Source organism: Eschrichtius robustus, chromosome 3, assembly GCF_028021215.1.
Source record: "Eschrichtius robustus isolate mEscRob2 chromosome 3, mEscRob2.pri, whole genome shotgun sequence".
NCBI classification, from domain to species: Eukaryota; Metazoa; Chordata; class Mammalia; order Artiodactyla; family Eschrichtiidae; genus Eschrichtius; species Eschrichtius robustus.
In genome coordinates, this window is record NC_090826.1 from 54,651,987 (window position 1) to 54,668,223 (window position 16,237).

A 16,237-nucleotide genomic window follows, 5' to 3' on the forward strand; every position below is an offset into this window, starting at 1 on the left:
TGTAGTGTAGCATTACCTGAATTATGTGCCCTTTAATTTATGCACATGATGAATAGCTTGTTAAGGGGTTATACCATTATAACTGATAGTGGCTGAAGGCAGTCAGGCCATAATTTCTATTTAATGGATGGGATAGTAAGGGAACAAAGCCTGCAGTAGCATTTTAAAATAACTGCCTAGAAAGTTTACATTTATGTCCAAAGTGTTACCTATATTCTAGTATTTTCTATGTTGAATTCTTTAAGAAAAAAGAGAAAAATCAGCTGCAGCAAGATCCACATATTATTAAATCAAAATTCTGATTTAACCAATAACTAGAAAAATCTCACAATAAGTGGAAAAGAATTTTCAACTAACCATTTGATGGTCCATTTTTGTTCTCTTGTTCTTTAGAGCTTGTGGGAGAAGCAAATGGGCTCATTTGACAGGTTCCAGTTGTTGGTGAATAGGCTGTAACACTTATCTTCCTTCTGATTTTTGAAGAATCAAATGACTAGAAATAAATATTAATTTGGGACAAAAATACTTATGTTTAGTTACAGATCTTTGGAAATACATTTGAAAAACTCACAAAATTCAAACTAATACTCTTTTCCTTGATGTTTCTTTTCGGATTTTAAATATACACAATGATTATCTTCAAAGTGAACACTGTTATTTCAAGGTATGTACATTTTTCTGGTCTCCATACTGATTAGGGCATCTCAATTTGATTTTATGAAATTTTAACATTAAATGGTTACTACCTTCTGAGATGGTATTTCCGAACAAGTAGAGATGGCTAACTCTCCCAATTACATCCTGACATTTGTTGTTAGCTGAACGTGAAGTATAATTATGGGCCTAGACCAGAGAAACTCTCAGAAGTGTCTCTTAGTAAGACCCACAAGGAAATCCTAGGAAGGATTAGTGGTGTTCTTAACCTTCACAAAGTTGCTCTGACACAGTATCTTAATGATAAAACAAAAATAATGTTCAAACAATTGAGTATGGCATTTAAGGCCTTTGAGAATTTGATCTATTCTACACAAATCCTCTCTGCAGCTTCCTCCTCTGTGTTCCCATAGACCTTGTTCATACCTCTTACTGGAGTTAGTAAATTCTAATAATTTATTACATTTCTGTATACCCCATTAGAATTTAAGTTTCTGAAAATAAATATTATTTCATCCTTGTACTATAGAACTCAGAAATGTATGATGAATGAATGATTTAAAAGAAACAGCCCAGTAAACTTAGCCAGGCCACTCTACTCAGAATCTACTCATTTTTTCACTGGTTCATTCATCTATTATTAACTGGCGCCTGTAGTCCCAGTCACTTAGGTTATGCACATTTGGGTCTCAGCTAGTCTTCCTTTGGTTTGGGGCCTCATTCATAATCCACTTCCTCCAAACACCCATTATCGCACTATTAATTTCTTGCTCTTCTGAATTCTTTTTAAACATATTTTCTATAATGCTTACTAATCATCCAGCATTTGCTAACTAATGTGTATATAGGAAGAGAACAAATTGTTCTGGCCTCATAAACAGCAGAGAACAGGTCTAAAAGTAGTATGCTTGCTACAGAAATTCAGAGAAGAGGGAAAACCAAAGTGGGCTGCAGTAATCTCACAGAAGGACTCTTGTGAAGATGAAGGGTGAGGCTTACATAAGTGCAAATAAAAGGTATGAAAAACCTGAAATCTAGAGGTGAAACAGACAGCACAGGGTGGATTTAGGGATAAAGGAAAGGTCTGAAGGTTCATGATATGTTGCCAACACTGTAGAATTAAACTTTAGCTTGGTTGCTGACTTGAAATAGTTATATAATTCTCCATTGTCACCTATTCTTTATTTTCAAGACACCATGGCAGAAATAGTGGCTATGTCACCTTTTTCAATAATCTTGGTATTAATTCCAGAATCTATAGCATCAATTTTTTTTTTTTACAGGTAAGATTTTAAATGATAGATACTTCTTTGTATTGGGGGAACAAAAGGCATTACATGTTTTATTTTATGTATCCACAGTAGCCACAAATGTAACCAATATTTTAAAAAAAATCAAACTATAATATCAAGTTATAGCTCTAAAGTAATCTTTTTTGTAAGGTGAAAGGGTTTTAAGTCTCTTTAACAGGTGGTTATTATTACCTCTCCATCTTGAGTTTTCAGCTGTTTATAAGTATTCAGTCATAAACTATGACATTTATCCAATCCAACCCCACTTTTCTAAGAATTTATTGCCCAGAAATATTTCACTGTGTATGTACAAGAAATGAAAGTCACTACCCTAATGTACATTTACATCAATCTGTTTTCCTATTTTCACCAAAAATTATTTTTCCAATTGCCAAATATCTAAACATTGCAACTGTAGATCATACATTTCTCCCTGAAAACAATTTTCTAGCTTTCGTAAAATAAGTCTTTGTGTGTGTGTGCGTGCACATGTGTGTATATATATATATAAATTTTTCCCCCTCACCTTAAAAATACTAAGTCTTCTCTTTTGCTTGCTTTCTTTCTTTCTTTTTTTTTTTTTTTTTGGTGATCTGTGTTGATTAAAATGTCTGTCTACAATCGTAATGTACTTAGAGGGAAAAAAGGAAATCTACCTTTCCCTACTATCCCACTAAATATTCTTCAGTAAATAATGCATTTTTATATGTCTGCCTACTGATATACACAAATGCATAGTCTTACTTCTTTAAGTTCTTTTTCTCTCGAAGTTTAACCACGGTCCTCTAATTTTTAAACTCTGAAGATGCTTAAAAGTGATCCTAGAATCCTAAGAATTTCCATTCTGCCAACCCCCAAACGTTGAAGGACTTGGTCTTCTCATTAATCTCCTACAAAAGGAAGAGTTAAGAAGACTGGGATTTGATAGAAGACTGAGCTACTAATTGAGAAGTCTGGAACTCTTTCCATTCAGCAATGATGAGTGCTACCTACAGGTCCTTTAGAAAAATAGAGAAAGAAAAAGTGAGAAGAACAGATTTGGCTAGAGAAGGGAAAGAATTCAGGATGCAAACAAAATATAAGGATATAGAAATCAGATAAGTCACAACTACTTTCTATAATAATTTACAACTGCTTGTAATATTTATTGACAAAGATATTTAATACCACACTAAAAAAAAAAAAAGATTCTGTCTAGGATCAGTCCAAATACCACTGTACTTTTTGTAAGGTCAAACCTTGTACATTAGCAAAACTAAAATTTGGGCATTGATTTTTCTGCCCGGAAAAAAAGAAATGAATGTTCTCTCCATAATTTCAAATATATATGACATTCTCCTTCAATATCTTTCACAAATTGTAGCTTGCTTCATCACCTTGTTTAAAGCATATTCTACCAAAAAGGTGCCTGTATTTTATTGATTTTTACCTATTATAAACAGTCTAGAAAGTACTAACTAAGGGTTCTTTCAGGATGAAATGTGGGATATAATGGATCTGCTATTATTATTATGAACTACTAGACTATGCTATCACTGAAATATTTAAAAATACAGGTACTGTAGGTATTTGGACAACCAGAAGCAAAAGAAAAATTAGGGTAGCTAAAGGGAGACAATTCTTTATAATCTTATACTGGTTAATTAGGTTATTGGAATGTTTCACCTAAGGCAGTATTATAAATCACTAGTACTTAATATAGAATTTACATTAGAAAATTTTAAATACTAGCTGTCTCAGGGATTTTTCACGATTTGGGCCTAGGGTTCCTAGAAGAATCCTAAATATCAACTAACTTTTTATCAGTTGCCACAATTATCACCCTTAATGACTCTAATAATGTTTAGGTTTTGTTATTTCTAATGGTAGTTATGGAGAACAAAAGCATTTTGCACTTACCCAGTGATCTTACAGGGACAGCAGGGAAAGGATATAACCAATATATTAGATCTGTGCTGATGACAATGTTCTATTTCTTGATTGGGTGTTTGATACCCAGGGATACACATTTGTTAAAACTCATTGAACTGTACACTCAAGATCTGTGAATTTCACAATCTATAAATTTTACTTTGATAAAAACATTTTAACAGGAAATATAAAACATTGGCTAAAAAGTTGATACACTGGTGTTTCTATTTGTGCTCACTACTGTTCCACAATTTTAAGACATTAAAATATTAATTTTAATATTAAAGACATGACCATTTTGTTACTCTCTTGCACTGTAGTCTTCAATAAGTTTTTAAAGATATATTTTCATGGCTATTATCATTCCTTCATATGTCCTCCTATTTTTTCAGAAGAGAAAGTGAATCCTACCTCAAATATATTTTTGTTTATTGAAGTATGATTTACTTACAATAAAATGCACAGATCTTAAGTTGTCGGGCTTGCTGAGTTCTGATAACTGTATACACTGATGCCACCACCACCCAAGATGAAGAACATTTCTGTCATCCCAGAAGATTCCCTTGTACCCATTTCCACTCAATTCCCACTCTGCAGCCCAGAAGCAACCACTTTCTAATTCCTATAACCATAGCTATTTTTGCCTATTCTTGAACTTCATATAAATTAAATACATAACTCTTGTGTTTGGCTTCTTCTTTTCAATGTGTTTTTGAGATCATCTATGTTGGTGTGAGTGGTAAGATTGTGTTCCTTTTAATTTTACTATTCCTTTGTATAAATGTACCAGAATTTGTTTTTCTACTCTCCTGTCGAAGGACATTTGGGTTATTTCCAGTTTAGGGCTATTATGAATGACGGTGCTAAAGAACATTTTTGTATATGTCTTTTGTGGATATATGATTTTATTTATTTGGGAAGCCCAGGAATGGAATTGCCAGGCTATAGGATGGATATAGATTTATTTTCTACATATAAAATAAAGGCTAAATAGTTCTCTAAAGTGTTTGTATCATTTTAAATTACCATCAATAAATGAGAGTTCCAAATGCTGTACATCCTCACCAACCTTTAGGTTGTTTTAGACATTCCAGTGTTGATTTTTAAAGCCATTCTGTTTTGTTGTTGTTATTTAGCTATTCAAGTGAGCGGGAATGGTATTCCTTTGTGGTTTTAATTTGTATTTCCAATGACTAATGATGTTGAACATTTTTTCATGTGCTAATTTTCCATTTAAACATTTTATTTGTCTTAGATTTATAAAGCTGGACAGTTGCTGATTTGGTGATTGTTAGGTCACTCAGACTATGTAAATATAATGTATTGATCTTTCTAAATGTTCTGTTGGGTTTTTAATTGTTTACAAATTTCTTTTTGTATTGAAAGCAAAAAAGACAAAGTATCTTTCAGAGGACTGTGTACCAGCCAAAGGGATCTGGAATATCATCTTAGGGCCACTCTTCTTAAAGTGGGAAATCCTGTTATTAGTGACAACATGGATGAACCTGGAGGACATTATGCTGAGTGAAATAAGACAGAGACAGAAAGACAAACACTGCATGGTATCACTTAATAGGGGAAAAAAATAAAGTCCAACTCACAGAAACAGAGAGTAAAAAAGTGGTTGTTAGTGGCTGGGGGATGGGGGAAATAGAAAGAGGTTGATAAAGGGTACAAACTTTCAGTTATAAGATGAATACATCTGAGAATCTAATGTATAACATGGTGACTATAACTGATAACACTGTATCATACAGTAACTGAAATTTGCTAAAAGGGTAGAACTTAAACGTTCTCACCAAAAAAGAAAAAGAAAAAAAGAAAAATTTGAAGTGATGGATGCATTAATTAATTTGATGGGAGGAATCCTTTCACAATGTGTGTGTGTGTGTGTGTGTGTGTGTATACACACACACACACACTGTGTATATATATTCACAATAGATACATCAAATCATCACATTGTATACTTTAAATATCTTATATTTTGGTCAATTATATCTCAATAAAGCTGAAAAAAAGGGAAAGCCTTAGATCATCCTTTTTTTTGTTCTCCTTTCCCTATTTCCTATTTTAGTCCAGATCTTCTGTCCTAAAAACTTGACTCCTACGCTACACAGACATTCTCATTAGATTCTTGAGTGTCTCCATAACTCCTGAATGATTTGTATAAAAAAAACCTGAAGTTAGGAATACGTCATCCCTTGTGCCAAACCTTGTGAGTCAAGACTATTCCTTGATAAGATTCATGCAAAACACTTACACTGGCATATGGATGGACCAAACCTACTTAATCTCCTATTACAGGATTGAGAGAAGCAATGGGGGGCTTTCATGTAGAAAGAGGAGGTGGGAAACCAAGAGAGGGAAGATGAATGTATATATCCAAGTCACTCGGGAACTTTTATGCAGATGCAAAAAACTTAAGTCAAAACTTATGTTTAATAGGAGATGGACAAATGTAACTCCATGTTTACTACTAGAAACCAAAGCTTTGTGCTAATTGTTGAATTTATAAGGAGGGAAGGATAGCATGAACCTGTTTGTTCTTTCCCTGATACCTTCCTCTCATTCCTGAACTACAGAAGACTGACCTCCCTTGGGCTTTGATGAATCTATCACCAGTGTGTGTTTACGGTTTTAATGGATACTTCCTTTCCTTTCTGCTATACTTTTGCTATATACTTCTGCTATATGTTGATCCTTTCCCCTTCCTCTTCTTTTCTCCAAGAAAACACAATGAATAAAGACTTACTGACACTGAAAAAAAGAAGATATAATAATTATAAATACACACACACATACACATCTAACAAGAGAGCCCCAAAATACAAGGAGCAAAAACTGGCAGAATTGAGGGAAGAAATAGAAAATTCAACCATAATAGTTGGAAACTTCAGTGTCCCACTTTCAACAATGGATAGAACAACTAGACAGAAAATCAGCAAGGAAACAGAAGACTTGAACAACACTATATACCAATAAGACCTAACAGACATCTATCGAACCCTCCACCCAACGAAAGCAGAATACACATTCTTCTCAAGTGCATATGTAACATTAGCCAGGATAGAAGATATGTTAGGCCATAAAACAAATCTCAGTAAATTTAAAAAGATTTGGATCATGTAAAGAATGTTTTCTAATCACAATGGAATAAAATCAGAAATTAAAGAAAGAAGGACATTTGGAAAGTACAAAAATACATGGAAATTAACAAACTCCTAGATAACCAATCAAAAGGGAAATTAGAAAATACATTGAGGAGAATGAAAATGAAACACAACACATGTAAAAACTTACGGGATGAAGAGAAAGCAGTACTCAGAGAGAAAGTTAAACACTTACATTAAGAAAGAAGAAAGCTCTCAAATCAATAACTTATCCTTCCACCTTAAGAAACAAGAAAAAGAGCAAACTAAAACCAAAGGAAGCAGAAGGAAAGAAATAATAAATACTAATATTAAAGAGAAAACAAATGAAATGGAAAATAAGAAAATAGAGAAGATCAATGAATCTAAAAGTTGGTTCTTTGAAAAGAAAATTGACAAACCTTTATCTAGACTGACTAAGAAAGAAATGAGAATCAAATTACTAAAATCAGGAATGGGGGGCGGACATTACAACTGACTTTGGAGAAATAAAAGGTATTATAAGGGGATACTATGAACAATTGTATGCCAACAAATTAGATAATCTAGATGAAATGGACAAATTCCCCAAAATACACAGCCTACCAGGACTGAATCATGAAGAAATGGAAAATTGGAACGCATCAATAGCAAGTAAAGAGATTAGATCAATTCAGAAAACTTGTCAAAAAGAAAAGCGTGGGACTGGAGAGCTTCACTGGTGAATCCTGCCAACATTTAAAGAAGAATTGACACCAATTCTTCTCAAACTCTATCAAAAAACAGGGAACACTCCCTAACGCATTCTATGAGACCACATTACTCTGATACTAGAACCAGACAAATACCTTACAAAAAAAGAAAACTACAGACTAATCTCCCTTATGAATACAGATGCAAAAATCCTCAACATTCCTGCAAACTGAAACCAGAGAAAAATAAGAATTATATATTACGACCAAGTGGGATTTATCCTGTGAAAGCAAGGTTGGTTCAATATACAAAAACCAATCAATATAATACATCATATTAATAGAATAAAGGAAAAAAACCCACACGATCATCTCAATAGATGTAAAAAAGCATTTGACAAAAATGCAATTCTTTCATGATAAAAAATAATCATCAAACTAGGAATAGAAGGAAAGTGTCTCAATCTGACAGAGGGCATTTAGGAAAAACTCACAGCTAACATCATATTTAATGGTAAAAGACTGGACGCTTTCCCCCTAAGATCAGGAACAAGGCAATGATATCTGTTCTTGCCACTCTACCCAACATTGTTCTGGAGGTTCTAGCCAGGGCAATAAGCAAGAATGAGAAAAAAAGGCATCCGATGGGAAAGAAAAATGACATGATCTGATATATAGAATATCCTAAATAATCTATAAGAAAGTATTAGAGCTAATACACGAGTTCAGCAAAGTTACACAATACATGATCAATATACAAAAATTAGCTATGTATCTATACACTAGCAATGACCGATCTAAAGTGAAATTATAAAAACGTTTACATTAGCACCAAAAAGAATAAAACACTGAGGAATAAATATAACCCAAAAGTATAAGACTTGTATACTAAAAACTACAAAACATTGTTGAAAAAAATTAAAGAAAATCAAAATAAATAGAAATAGATCCTGTGTTCATGGTTTAGAAGAATTACTAATTTTTAAAATGGCAGATTCAGTGTAATTCCTATCAAAAGTACAAATTTTTCTTTTTCAGAAATGACAAGGTGACCCTAAAATTCACAGGGAATTGCAAGGCATATGGAACAACAGAAGCAATCTTGAAAAAGAACAACAAAGTTGGAGGACTCACACTTTCTAATTTCAAATTTATAGTAATTAAAAACTTTTTATTTTGAAAACTTATAGTAATCAACACAGCATGGTAGTGGCATAAGTTCAGATCTACAACCAAATGGAACAGATTCGAGAGTCCAGAAATAAATCCATGAATTTATAGTCAACTGATCTTCAACAAGGGTTCTAAGGCCATTCAATGGGGGAAATAATAGCTTTCAACAAACAGTGCTAGGACAAATGAATATCTACATGCCCCTAACCTCATACCATGTACAAAGATGAACTCAATAAGGTCTTAAATGTAACGTAAGTGCTAAAACTATAAAACTCTTAGAAAGAAACACAGTGAAAGTTTGCATTACCATAGACCGTACAACAGTTTCTTAGATATGACACCAAAAGCATAAGCAATCAAAGAAAAAATAAATTGGACTTCATCAAAATTTAAAACTTTTGTGTATCAAAGTATACTATCAAGAAAGTGAAAAGACAACACACAGAACTGATGAAAGTATGTGCAAATCATATATCTGACAAGGTAACAGTATTCAGAACTCATAAAGAATTCTTACAATTCAACAGTAAAAAGACAACCCAATTAAAAAATGGGCAAAAGATTTGAATAGATATTTCTCCAAAGAAAATATACAGATGGCCAGTAAGTACATGGAAAGATGTTCAACATCATCAGGGAAATGTAAATTAAAACCACAATGAAATAGCACTTCACACCCAGTAGGGTGGCTAGAATCAAAAATTCAGAAAATAACAAGTGTTGATGAGGATGTGGAGAAAATGGAACCCTCGTACACTGATAGTGGGAATGTAAAATGGTGCAGCTGCTATAGAAAAGAGTTTGGCAATTTTGCAAAAAGTTAGACAGAATTACCGTATGACCCACCAATTCCACCCCTAGGTACGTAATCAAGAAAACTGAAAACATGTTCATACAAAACATTGTACAAGAATGTTATATACAACATTATTCATAATAGTCAAAAAGTGGAGACAACCCAAATGTCCTTCAGCTGAGGAATGGATAAATAAAAGGTGATATACCCATACAAAAGAATATGATTCAGCCATAAAAAGGAATAAAGTACTGTTACATGTGACAACATGGATAAACCCTGAAAATGTTATGCTAAATGAAAGAAGTCAGTCACATATTGTATGATTCCATTTATATAATATGTCCAGAATAGGCAAATCCATAGAGACAGCAAATAAATTAGTAGTTGCCAGGGACTGGGGGCGTGGGGAGGAGGAAATTGATACTAACTGCTAATAGGTAATGGATTTCTTTTTGGGGTGATGGAAATGTTCTAAAATCAGGTAGCGGTGATGGCTGCACAATGTAATGAGTATATAATAAACCACTGGTGTATACTTTAAAATTATGAATTTTATATTACATGAATTATATCTCAATAAAAAGTGCTAAAATTAAAAAAAGAGAACTGAACTGTCAAAAAGTATATGAGATAATTGGAGAATTTGAACAAAGATGTTCATTTGATGATTAAGGAATTAATTTTGAGAGATATGATAATACTATTACAGTTTTTTTAAAGTCTATCTTTTAGAAATAATTACTGAAGTATTTAGGATGATATGGATGATGTCTGAGATTCGCTTCAAATCATCTAGTATGGGGGATACTGAAGTATGCGTAGGACTATAAATGAAACAAGATTAGCCTTGTGTTGATAATTACTGAAGCTGGGTAATGGGCAGTGCATTCTCCATAATCAAAATTCTCCAAAATCAAAAGGTAAAAAAAGGAATCAATATTTGGTAACTGTAGTGAAATAAGGAATCTATAAAATAATCATCAATGAATTAAAAAAAAAAACAATTAGGAGAAAGATTGACAGAGAATTTTATTATGGGTGGATCAGGCTGGTAACACCTGAAACCAAGACCATTTTGTGCCTCCTGAGGTGATGAGACAGGAACTACACAGACTACCTATGAGGCATTCTTATCAAAATATGAACCAGAATCTAATCAAGCCTCTAGTTTTAACTACAAGTTTTATAGGAAATATGAAGATTAGAGAAATCACTTAAAGGACACCACAAGAAAACAATCAACCAAATCTAGACTGTGAAATATGGAAAAAATATTTCAGTTTTTTCCAAAAAATAAATTACAAGAAAAAGAGTGAGAATTTAAAAGATTTAAAAGAAGTTGGGGGGAAAAATATTATCAAGGTTCATAAGAACAACTACAATGTGTAAACCTTGTTTGGATCCTGATTTTAATAAGCCAACTGTAAAAGGACATTTTGAAACAACTATAGAAATGTGAATATAAACTGGGTGAAAGATATTATTGGGACTTCCCTGGTGGCGCAGTGGTAAAGACTCCGCGCTCCCAATGTAGGGGGCCCAGGTTCAATCCCTGGCCGGGGAACTAGATCCCACATGCGTGTCGCAACTAAGAGTTTGCATGCCACAACTAAGGAGCCCATGCACTGCAACTAAGGAGCCCATGAGCCACAGCTAAGACCTGGCACAACCAAATAAATAAATAATAATTTTAAAAAGATATTATTAAGGAGTTACTTCTTATTTTGTAAGGTATGATAATGGCACTATAGTTATGAAAGAAGTCATTATCTGTTAGAAATGTATACTGAAGAATATTCTGATGAAATAACATGTCTGGGATTTGTAAAATTCCAGGAAAAAATATACAGATACATACACACATATATACATTAATATATGTGTACATATATATATAAATAGATGAAGCAAAATTAGCAAAATGTTAATAATTTTTGAAGCTGGGTGATGGTTACATGGTAGTTCACTGTATTATTGTCTCTACTTTCGTGTATGTTCGAAAATTTCCATAATAAAAAGGTAAGGAAGGAAGGGAAGAAGAGGGAGGAAGGGGGAGAAAAAGGAGCAGACGAGCCAAATCAATAAGTAAGCCTACAGAATGTGAGCTATAATATTTCCTAATGCCCTGAAGTCCCAAGTTCTTTCTAATTTCAGGAGTCAGTAAAAGCCTTATCTCAGAGAGATAAGATAAGGTTAGGCCATGGGAATAATCAGACTTAGAAGTATCCTACTAACGGTAAGGGAATAATTTCGACTGGGTATGTATGTCCAAATCAGCAAACCTCCCCCAAACCTGCACTGCATTCCTTCTAGCAGCATGCCTATTGAGTTGGCCTTGGTAGGAAGTATGCTGCTTCCCTTCCCAATCTGCAGCATCTGCTTCTCCCATTCCTTCTCTGAAATTGCCTGAAAGAGATTAGGTCAAGCTGGCTAGGTATATGACCAGGTAGCCAGCTGTCCCTATAAATTCATCTGGACTGCCATTGGCAACAGTTTGTAATAAATAATTCCACTTTGTTTCTGAAAATTCATCTAGAAACAGTGCTTGGAGGGCAATAACTTCAGCAACCCCAATATTGCAATGATAAATCAAAACCTTCATCACTCATTACCCCCCAACAATTTGAGAGGTTCAGCAAGTAGTGGTACTCGTAGTATATACTCTATATATATTAAAGGAAGATAACACGGAATGATCCATACCTCTGTTTTCCCTATTAGGGGAATCATAAGGAAAATTACTTTTGCAGACTTGCCCTAACATCATGGAGCATTAATCTCCATGAAGGTCTGTAGCCACATTGGGAGCACTGGGATTTTGTAGTTCTAATTATTGCTGGGAGAGGAAACACCAGTTGTTTAGAATGAACAGGCTCCACTTCAACCAACTGGCATGTAAGAGCCATCTCCTTTCCTTGGACACCAGAGTCTTCTTCCTTCAGCATCATATGGGTAAGGCAAAATGACCACAAATTTACTACTAGTTCCTCTGTAGCTTCACAGCAATTAGGTGCTCTTAGAATTATAGGTAAATGTCTGATTTTCCTTCACACGGACTAAGGCAGCCTCAATGGGATCACTGGCATGTAGGCAGATTCTTGGGAACCAGGCTGCTTCAGGGCTTAGCTGTTACTGGAATGGATAGAAGCATAAATGTAGCTAAAGAGAGAAGCCTAGACTTAGCACCAGAGCAAAAGCTGTCAGATCTAAGATAGAGCTGCGAACAAATTATGAGGCAAGATACAAAAGCTGAAAATATCAGAAATAATAATAAATATTAGAAATAGGTTAGAAAACCGAAATGTTGAAGGCCCAGGCTAGGATGCTAGGAACCTGCATTTAGCAGTTGGTGGCCATGTGATACCAAGCTAAGTCAACTGGTTTAAAAGTACAGAATTGGGCCAAACAAAACAATGTATTTTTCTAATACAGGATATTAGCTGTGTCACTGGCTACCTTGACACATCCTAATCTGGAGAAAAAATGGATAGAAAGCTTGCCATGACGACAACTGTACTTTATGAAAAGGATGAATTCCTAAATGGCCATTCTCTTCCATTCAAATGATGTTACCACCTCCCAAAGAACAGTTTTGGGGCAGGAAAAGAACAGTATTTCATTTCAAGCTGGACTACTCATCTACCAAAATACCATTCTGACCAAAGAAACAGATGCAAAATTACAGTCACAGCTGCATTCTGTACAGAACAAGTTGGATAATGGTGTTCTAAATTGCTAATTACACCGCTAATGATTTTTTTAGTGGCAATGCAGTATTTTGCCACCTTTATTTAATTTTTTTTAAAAAGCATCTAGGAAGTTTTAAAAATGGTAAATTGTTAAATACCAGTGAGTCTTCTGAAGAGAAATTCCATATAAAACCCATTTCTTGAAATGGCATTCTCATACGGGATCTCACATAGGAGCCCATTTACTGACTAGCTATTTGTTTTAATTTACTTTCTCACCAATTTACTTTCATTTAAGATTACTAAGGCCATAAGTATCCCAGTATTAGTGTTTGTATCTAGATCCAATATTGGTAATGAAAAGATAATAAACTAGCATATGTCATGATATGCTGGTATTGGTAATGTGCTATGATGAGATTTACAAAAAGTAATAGCAACAGCACAATTTTATTCTTATTGTGACAACCACAGTGAAATTTATTACAGTGTTAGTATTTAATTGTTTATTCATGCCAGCGTAGCTGAGGGGGTAATTACCTTTTTGACATAAAAATGTTGTTAATGCTTTTATTTCAATTTAGCAGATTAGAGAATGCAGATTAAAGCACTGCCATTGTTCCATCTTTATTTATCTGCATTTAAGTGGCAGAGCATTTTTTTTCTACAAATAGTGAATTAATTTCTACTAAATTATTTCATTAAGGCTTCAAATAATTTGCCCTTTAAATAAAAACCTCAAGCTGGCCAGGAATTTCCATATATTAGATTACAAATTTTATATGTAGAAAATGGTGTACCAATAACAATTATGTCACAGTGGGTTTTTTTTTTTTGATACTTTTTACATTTAGTATAAGGGTAAATTAGCTGTTAAAAAATTAAAAACACTGGGGCTTCCCTGGTGGCGCAGTGGTTGAGAATCTGCCTGCCAATGCAGGGGACACGGGTTCGAGCCCTGGTCTGGGAAAATCCCACATGCCGCGGAGCAACTGGCCCCGTGAGCCACAATTACTGAGCCTGCGCGTCTGGAGCCTGTGCTCCGCAACAAGAGAGGCCGCGATAGTGAGAGGCCCGCGCACCGCGATGAGGAGAAGAGTGGCCCCCACTTGCCGCAACTAGAGAAAGCCCTCGCAGAGAAATGAAGACCCAACACAGCCATAGATAAATAAATAAATAAATAAATAAATTAAAAAAAAAAAAAAAGTATTAAAAAATTAAAAACACAATCTTATTACGCAATTACAAACTCATAAGTAAATACTTACATTTGCTTTTAACAGATCATCCAATTTCAGTGATCTTTTAACACTGCAAACAAAATAGTTAAAGACATCTTAGATTTAATATGCTTTAAGTAGCCAAGTATTTAAGAGTAATCTATATAAATAAAGATTCTAAGTTACTTTCACCAACTAAAGGAGAATACCTATGAAGAAAGCAATTTTCACAATGATGAAACTGTTTTTTTGATAGCATATATCAAGATGAAATCATAATTAAATATTTAAATGGATTTTTATATATGTAGTTTTATATATATGCACCATTATACAATTCAAACACTAAAGTTATATTATAAAATAATCTTAGTAAAAAATTAATATATTTGTGTGTTTTAAAATACCACTAACAAAAATTATACATAAAAGGAAAATAATTTACATACCTTCAATGGAGATGTTGAAAGTATATTATTTGCAGAAATAATACACTAGCTATTAAAATAAAAGTATGAGCAAGGTGAAAAAGTTTTGCACATTATTCTAGCTTTAAACATGATTCAGTGCTACCAGACTATGCCGTAACTGAGGAACAGATGCTCTATGTCTTTATAAGTCCCCAATCCATAAGAAACTATTTTTTGTCTCCTTCACTAAACTGATTTAGGAACATGCCAGGCTCTCTCTGTGCAAAACCTGTTCTGCTAAACTGGATGCCCAGCTGTTGGTGACAATGCTTAGAAAGGAAAGCTGAATATTTATAATACTTTATTTCGTACAGCTGTCTTCTAAAGAGCAGTCATCAACATTTTATTGAACACAGACTAAATGCTCAAAGGAGAAAAAGGTCAATATAAATTAAAACTAGTTTTCCCAGTGACAAATGCGACGTTAAAAGTACTTTCTCGATCTCTGAGAAAAAGAAATTAAGTTATTTAAAATATTAGAGAATTTGAGCATAAAGCAAACAAATTTTATTATAAAGGTTGTACTACAGAAAACAAAATTTATAGATCCTAGAAAATGACTATTCATAAATAACTGACTACTGGCTTTCAAGCAAGTGACAGAAGCAGGAATAGAAGAGATGGACAATTTATAAAAATTACTCAGCAATAAATATTAAATACAAAAATTTAATCTATCTAAAATAGTTCACTTAATTTTGCTATTATATCTATATTAGCCTATCACATAACATTATTTCTTAAAATTAACTAAATTGGTTTAAAGAATTACTCATATCTTTTAAAAGTCCACTTGAAATCAATTTAATGTGAATTCTCAATGAAGCAAGAAGAGAACAGAGGTTATGAACAAACAAAAATGGCAGCTAAGCCAAAAAGTACTCATATTTAGCTTTGGAATATATATTACCCTATTCAGGTGTGTGAGATGTTTTTGTATTTATAAAACTTCAAAAGTAGAAATCAAAAACTAAAAGTACACAGTACAGCATTTTTCAGCCTTTGTTTTTAAATGCTGTTAAGATGAAATAATACTTTATAGAAGTAAACAACCCCCACCCCCGATATTAACCGTTCAAAATATTCTTGCTTTATTAGTGATGGTTAATTCTTAGAGAAACTAAATGTTTGTATTTAAAAGGTTTCCAGTTTAGGTCCTAGGTTGATCTAAGAAGCCCAAGGAGATATGTAAAAGTAAATAAG

At 33.5% G+C, this 16,237-nt stretch overlaps 1 protein-coding gene across 4 annotated transcripts in view; it reads right to left on the reverse strand.

Annotated features, from left to right (window-relative positions):
• ITGB3BP (integrin subunit beta 3 binding protein) overlaps nt 1–16,237 on the reverse strand; it is an 88,658-nt gene that overhangs the window by 52,855 nt on the left and 19,566 nt on the right. For all 4 annotated transcript variants that reach the window (XM_068540029.1, XM_068540027.1, XM_068540028.1 and 1 more), the window contains exons 2-3: nt 14,613–14,655; nt 358–493 (exon numbers count right to left, since the gene is read on the reverse strand). In XM_068540029.1, the coding sequence (XP_068396130.1) occupies nt 358–493; nt 14,613–14,655 (179 nt within the window). The remainder of the gene's footprint in view (nt 1–357; nt 494–14,612; nt 14,656–16,237) is intronic.